Below are 8,425 nucleotides of genomic sequence, written 5' to 3' on the forward strand. Positions count from 1 at the left end.
ACACACACACACACACACACACACACACACACACACACACACACACACACACACACACACATTATTTTAGTCGTTACGTTAAAAATGTAAAGAATTTTTTGTAATTAACATTTGCATAGAATATCATGAGAAATAATTATACAGCACAAAAATTTAAAAGATATAATATTTCGCTACTTTAAATGGATATTTAAAAAAATAGTAAAATATTTACATAATTACTTTTTTTAAATGTTCTTAGTGTTTGCCATGTCCTGTATATTTATCGGTATTTTAACGCAAATTTTGTGGATAATATTTGATATTGTTTTACAAACAAACGAATCTCACTCACGCCAAATGCTACATATCATGGTATCTGAATCCTTTATCGATGAAGAAAAATATTATTACATAATTTTATTATATACAAATGTAGTCATATGTATAGGAACGATTACGATAACTGCGATAGGGACAATGCTCAGAGGATATCTTATACATGCTTGTGGAATGTTCAAAATTGCCAGGTAAAAAATAAATCTACAAATAAATCACTTGTCAGATTTTAAACGTTATATAGCTCCAAACAAGATCTTAATGTTATCTCAATAGAAATTATGATGACTTATGGAGAACTGAATTTATAGCTTAAAATTAATTTGTAGTTATCGTATCGAGCAAGCGTTTAAATACTCGATCAAAATATTCGACAACATTAGCATCGAGAACGAGATTATGATATACAAAGAAATAATTTGCGCTGTCGATATTCATTGTAAAGCTATAAAGTATGTAGGTATCTATATGTAACAGCATTCATATAGTATTTGAAATAATATTTTATTTTTTTAAGGTATTCCGAATTTCTATTATCGAGCTTTGAAGGATCCTTTTTAGCATTAACAGTGATTAGTGTAATTTGTTTGAGTCTCAATCTTTTTGCAGTGAGTTTTTAAACATATTATTATTTAACGTGAATAAACGATGTAAATTATGTCGTAATATTTTAACTTAAACTACATAAAAAAATATGAAATAAAAAACATAATTAAATAATTACGAAACTAATTAAAGACAAATTCTAATTCGTTTTTAAATATTCAAAATTGTTAAAAAAAAAAGAATAAATGCAGATTATTTTATTGTGTACATCATATAGTTAAGTTTTAGTCCTGAATTTAAGTCGCGGCTTACCAAAAATCGATCTAAATTATTTGGACCCCTTCTATAAGCACTTGATAACCTGCCCTAATTCTAATAATAAGTCAGATCTCATTGTTACGTGATCTGACCTAAAATGTGAAGTCGCTTGAAAATTCAGTGTAAACGCATGCTGTCCGGTCTACGGCTATAAACATCAAACTGTCAATATAGATCAGTAATCAATTTCGCGGTTTAAAAAATAAAACCGCGAATATATTTTAAATCGCTTAAAGGTGGAAGCGCAGAGTTGCATAATTATACATAATGCATGAGAAAATGAACCAATCAAAATTCTTCATTTTCTTCTTTTCCATGAAATAAAAGACTCTGATTAGTTGATTTTCTTATGCTTTATGGATTATGCATTAAGCAAAGATCTGTCTTTGGCCTTAAACGATTTATGGTTAGATCTGTCTTAGATCACAATATAGGTCAGATCATGCATATGTCTCTGACTGTAAAAAAAAAGCTAATTACTTGTAATCTATACTAATATATTTTTGTATACAAAATAAGTTATTATTAAATATACCTAAAATTTTTACCATAGCCATAATATATTAGATTTTTCACAGTGTGGCCATTGGCAACAAAGAGGAATTCTTATTTCATCTTTTAATTGTGTCGGGCATTTTTGCGTACATGTTTATAGCTAACTATACCGGGCAAGAAGTTATGGATCACAATAATTATATATATATTACAGCGTAAGAAATTGTTTCATATATATAATATAATTATCGCGTCTCCTTTTTTGTTTAATTTTAATTATGTCATACGTATTTTTTAATTAAAGTAAAAATTATTAATTTGTAATTATATAAATATTGAATTTAATATAATAGTTATGCATCCCAACTATTTAGGGAAGAGAGAAATAGAGGACCTTTATTTGTATTATTTGTCAAAATTTAATTTCCAACACAGTTCTAAATTTTTTATAGAACAAGTGCTTAAACATATTTCTACTAATAAGAATAATAATTAAAAAAAAATACGAAGTATATACAATAAAATATGATTAGTGCTTCTGGACAATACCTCTCTCTCTCTCTCTCTCTCTCTCTCTCTCTCTCTCTCTCTCCTTTCTTTGTTTCTCTCTTTCAGTATAATTTGGATTGATAATAAAAAATAATAATTAAAATGTCAGCAAATGTTTAGAGTTATTAAATAATTAGTAAAACATTTTGTCGGCAGACAAAATCTTTTCATTATTGTTATCTTTGTTTTATAGATACAATGTTCGATGGTATATAGCCCCCGTGTACACTCAGAAGTTGATACTTTTTATATTACAAAGAAGTGGCAAAGTAGTTGCTGTGAATTTTGGCAATATAATTGTGGTATCTTTAGAATGTTTTGCCATGGTAATAATTATTTTATATCATATAATATCTTAAACATGACTTATCACTCTCCCAATGATAACGCAACAAAAAACGTATTTCGTTACAGTTATTAAAAGCATCGATGTCTTATTTCACGTTCATGTATTCTACACAGCATTGACACCAAGGTTCATTACTAACGAAAATCGGATGTTTAATTCTCACAATTAAAAGAATAAAATGTGATTTAAGAAATGCTTGTATAAATCACAATGAGTGTTAATGTAGTTGATTTTTTATTCCCAACTGCTGCCAACCGAAGATTCATCAGAGTATATTTTTCTCCAAGATCGAATTGGTTGTTATCTCAGTTCTCAAAAATTATAACAGTTTAATTGATATCTTCCATATACATATGAGTTTCTTATTAACCAAATTTGATTTCTAGCATACAATTATCATCAATCCATAAAAAAAATATTATTTCAAACATTGTTTTTGCTTGGCTATTATTTCATCTACATGTTCTCTCATTGCTATTATAAGAGAAAATCGTACCGATATAAGCTTGTTTATAAATAAATATGCAGGAACTTAGAAAATAGAATTTAAAAAACGCAGACGCAATGTAGTACACAAAACAGAAATATTCCTAATAAGAAATTATTATATGCGATATTTACTAGTAGGGAATTAATTGTCGTACGGAATAAAGTCACTACATCTATAAAGTACCGGAATTGATTTCAGAGCTGATACGTCAAAATGGCCGAAGTGCACATAGTACACTATTTCAAGGTATAATCACATTGGGTACAGTATAATCTATATGTGACTAAATCCATGTGTAGTCAGTCACTCTTTAAAAAAATACTGAGATAACCCGAACCGAAATAAAAACATGTTGCCCCGGCCGAATGATCTTTTAAAAATACTCAAGCTCTTGCGATGATCATACATGTGATGTGTACTTTCGTGTTCCTGAACTATACTTGCATGTACTCTTTGTGCACTTTTATGCATTAAACTTCTACAGCAAATAAATCCGTATTAAACTAAAAAACACATAAATTAAATATTAAACATTCGTATATATTTCTTTTGGTCATAAATAAACTAATTACAATTAAAAAAACATTGATTTACATACTTGACGGATTCGTTTTCCCAAATAAAGTACGTATATACAAATTCATTAATTTGAAATGGCCACGTTATACGTCAAAATGGATGCGAGTTTGCGATATTTTATAAATCTAGTGACTTTGGTACGGGATTGATTGTCAAAATGTTTGTAACTCAAACAAGACATGATAGAAAAATCTCTTTTTTTAACTGTAGATTGCTGATATAATATTAATTTGTTGTGTAAAATGATTTGCACCATGCACAGGCATATATTATTTATAGCGATTTTTAAGAAAATGAAATTGGTGAGTAAATTTTTCTTATTACCTATTTTGTTGTCTGACAAGTCTTTAACATCCCGATCTTCCCTAATATATATATATAAATAATCATTATATTGAGGTATCAAATTGAACAATTTTTTCAAGAATCACTTATAATAGCATGCACTAAAATGTGTGTGTGCGTGTGTGTAAAATTTTTTAACACACCGCTTGTAGGCAAAGAGACCGGACTAAACTAAGTTAAAAAATTTCCTACCATTTTGTAATTTTCGCAATAGTTAACGAGATATTAATTTTTTAGAAATTGTTGAATAAGTGGATAAAACAGACGCATAAAAGAATTTTAAGATATCTATCAGAGTTCTTTATAAAATATCATAAATATATTTATTACTAAAGAACTCTTAAAGATATCTTAAAGTTGTTTTGTGCGTCGATTTTAGCTATTCTGCTTCATTGAGTAACTAGAAAAGAAATTGCGAAAATTGCAAAATAGTAAAGGACTTTTCGATTCAGTTCGGTCTGCTCTATCCAAAAGCGGTATGTCAAAAAGTTTATTACACCCTATGTGTGTGTGCATGCGTGCGTGTAAAGTACGTTAAAATACGTTGTGTTAAAAAGAATCAAACCGCACCTGCGCGATCCTCTGTCGCACAAGTCCCTTTTATGAAGTATTTCTTTATAGAAAACAAACATCTGTTACTTTATTGCCATAATCAAACTGATCGCTTAACCATATATCCCTTCTGGAATGAAGGTGTAAATTGTTGTTTCTATCTCATGGTAATATTTCATTTATTTTTGCATTACGTTTAAAATAAATTAAGCAATTCAGTTTAATATATTCAAATTAAAAAAATACAAAAAAGCTATAGAATATTTAACAAATCCAAGAAAGGGGAGACGCAAAAGTTAAACAATTATTATATATTATCTATTGTACTTACATACAAATAAACGTTTTCAAAATATAAATTTCACTATACAATATAATTTCTCCTGAGTTTAGAAAAGAAAAACGACAAAAAAAATTTTATTAAAACGACAGGCAAAATATTGGACCAGCATATTTAACGAGCTAATTGAAATCCGCAGTGAAAAAGTACAATAGTTTTGCGAAATTTACACGTTCATATTATTATGTGAGATATTGCTTTTGTTATACTATATTTGTAAGCTAATTAGTGAGTCTATATAAATTCACTCATCAAGTAAAATAATTTTAAACGGAAAAAAAGATCACTGACTGCCACAGCTAAAAATTAGGTTTGGCAGCTAATTCAATAATATTATATGGACACCTAACGTCATGTCTGCGAGATCTAATTTCTATTAGTGAGGCCAAAATATTATCATTGTAATAGAAAAGCATTTTGCTATTATGTCGCTGTATTGATTATTGCATTAAACGTTTTATGTGTAGCAGACAATTTTTTTTTAGCAAACACAGTTTTAGCATATTTAGCTGTGATAGAGGCAATTTTCTTTTACACGGACATATCCGATAACTAACTTCATATTGCTAAATAAATTGATCTGTAACAGACATGCATACTTTGCTATCACGTCCTTATATTAGCTACAGCAACAAATCCTCTGTATGTATTAGCAAATTTCATAGCTATAGTAGGTAGCTAATGCAATTTCAATTAATTAGAATTGGCTGTAGCCAGAAACATTCTTTTTTCGTGCGGTCTTCAATAATGGTCATATTCAGCGCATTGGCTTTAACTTTATATTTATTTTGGCCATACATTTTTAACATTGAATTAATTGTTTAATTTTAATGATTGATATATGTAAGTTAAGATTACTACTTCTCTGAATAGACTAAATTAATTTATGATCGTATGCACTGCGAAACGTATGAAACATAGTCAATTATTTATTAAAAACTGACAAATATATTTGCATCACTTTCTGTTGGATAATTAAAAACAAATGCCAATTCATTAAGATAGGAAAGTTATGAAAGACAGATTAATGTGCATGATAAAAAATGAAGACTTTAATTCTATTAACACTAACAAAGAATGCAGCACTTTTTACTTACAATTAGATGTAATATATTTAATAAGCTTTGTAATATTTTCTACATTCGTAACACTTTCCGCAGTTTCTTTTATTTCACCGATAATAATTTCACATATAACTCGTGTCACTCACTTCTAAAACAGTTCGACCGGAATGTTCCCCCAAAAGAGCTAACGCATCCTATGAGTGCACGCACGGAAATGAAATATATAAAACAACGTCGCTGGAATCGAGTGAGTTGCGCTTGCGTAGACTTCGACAAAGACATCACCTTATGTATTTGTAGTGTAAAATAAACAGCTGCTAAATTCTATTCGACATCAAATCGATCGTCTTTTTCTTCCAGCAAAATTGGCAAAGTATGTGTCCCACAATAGTATTTTATATTACGTACTAAATTAGACTATAGCGTTACATATTATATTACGCTATTTAGAATTTAACATAAAAAGTTTCAAAATATGCAATTGTTTGGGAGAAGGGGATACGCGAGATTTTAATATCTTTTTCACAGTCAGATGTATCTCAATGCGAGAGATGATTTTTGTTGAGACCCAGTATTTTGGCCTCAATCGAATTCTTTTGCTCGCCATTGGCTTATGGCCTTACAAGCAATCAAAACTCATTCAATTACAATTAATTTTGTTCTTTGGTATTTTGACAAGCTGCATTATAGTTCAGGTATTTTCAATATTTTTAATTGTCTCTTATTACGTAATAAATTACTTATATACATTTAAAATTAATTATTTAATATCAATTTACTATTTAATATTATATATATAATATTGTATTATAATATTACTTTACAATATAATTTTAATTGCACTTTAATTACAAGATTATTATGCATAAAAAGCAACTGATTATTTTAGACTTACATTAATCAAATTGTTATTCAAATATATAAATATTCAAATAACTAAAAAGTCGATATTCAAATAAAGGATCAATTTTATTAATAAGGATATTTGAATAAATTTGTTGATTGTAGCTTATGACATTTTTGACTGCAGAATGTACACTTAATCTTATCATTAAGATTTTTTCTTACATTTTACTTTTAATTTCATTTATAATTAAATATAACTCGTTTTGGATTAACACTCAAACTGTAAGTTAGATTTTTACTCATCCATTATAAATGTATAGAATATTTTTTTCCCACACGGGGAACAACATAAAATATTATTAATATAATAGATCAGGTGTTTACTGGAGCAATTACAGCATATCTATAATGAAATAAAAGATGAAAATGAAATTGCCATTATAGAAAAGTACGGATTGAACGCGAAACGTTATACAATTAGAATTATACGTAAGATAAACTTTAATGATTTTCTTTACATGTCGTATAATAAAAAATAGATTACAATCTCATATAAAAATTAAATAATAGATCTTTGCTACTTTTATATATTAAACTTTTTATTATCAAAATATAAAATACAATAAAAAAAATATATAATTACTTTATTTTATTATTATTAAACAGATAAATAAAAAATATTAAAAAAGCGTAAGCATGCAACTTTGTGCTAGAATATTCGACATTTAAAACAATTAAAAAATAATTAAACATATAAAATATACAAAAAATTGATCTTCCAAACAGTTTAAAAATGTTAGTGGTTTACATAAAGAATATTTTTCTGGAATATTATTATTTTTTCATCTATTTCTTTATATTTTTTTATTATTTTAACATATTTCCAATATCATTATGTCAAAACGTGTTATTTTATTATTATTCATTTACATGCAGCAAAATATGACTACTTTTTTTAAATATGCTCAGAGATTACATTGTGCTGTGTATTAGCTATTGTTTTTGTGCCAATGTGGCCATGCATTCTCGATATCATTGTGCCCATGAATGAATCTCGACCACGTCCTCTAATTCCTATCATGACTGAATACTTCGTCGATCAGGAAAAGTATTTTTATCTAATTTTGCTGCACATAGACGTAGCTTCTTGTATAGGGGCAATTGCATATATAGCAACGGGAACGATGCTCATAGGGTACCTCAAACACGCCTGTGGAATGTTTAAGATTGCCAGGTAAGAAAAACAACACATAAAATATTAAAATAAACGTCTGTGTGTGTTTTAGAAGTAGAACATCATTTCTCGTCTCATAAATCTAGAAAGACTCTACAGTTATAAGAATTTATTATTTATAGCTACCGTATTGAACGAGCAATGATAAATGAAATTTTTAAAAATAACATGAAGAATGAAATTACAATTTATAAGGCAATGATTTATGCTGTCGATATCCATCGTAAAGCTATGAAGTTAGTACTTACACAAAAATATATGTATATATATATATATATATATATATATATATATGTATGAATATATAAATTTATTAGTATTATTGAAATGTTTTAATAACAAAACAATAAGTTTTTATAATTATTTTTATATTATATATATATATATATATATATATATA

At 27.5% G+C, this 8,425-nt stretch overlaps 2 protein-coding genes across 2 annotated transcripts in view; both read left to right on the forward strand.

The window, feature by feature from the left end:
• The first annotated feature begins 459 nt into the window (after positions 1-459).
• Positions 460-7,330, forward strand: LOC108748588. The gene is made up of 5 exons (XM_018486829.1): positions 460-509; positions 648-774; positions 1,750-1,892; positions 2,420-2,552; positions 7,163-7,330. The coding sequence occupies exons 1-5, from the start codon at positions 460-462 to the stop codon at positions 7,328-7,330; spliced, it is 621 nt and encodes a 206-aa protein (XP_018342331.1).
• Positions 7,331-7,975: 645 nt separating this feature from the next.
• The window catches only part of LOC108748589 (odorant receptor 4-like), a 3,578-nt gene continuing 3,128 nt past the window's right edge, over positions 7,976-8,425 (forward strand). Inside the window, exons 1-2 of the mRNA XM_018486830.1 lie at positions 7,976-8,025; positions 8,148-8,261. Of these exons, the coding sequence (XP_018342332.1) occupies positions 7,976-8,025; positions 8,148-8,261 (164 nt within the window). The remainder of the gene's footprint in view (positions 8,026-8,147; positions 8,262-8,425) is intronic.

Source organism: Trachymyrmex septentrionalis, unplaced genomic scaffold, assembly GCF_001594115.1.
Source record: "Trachymyrmex septentrionalis isolate Tsep2-gDNA-1 unplaced genomic scaffold, Tsep1.0 scaffold24, whole genome shotgun sequence".
NCBI classification, from domain to species: Eukaryota; Metazoa; Arthropoda; class Insecta; order Hymenoptera; family Formicidae; genus Trachymyrmex; species Trachymyrmex septentrionalis.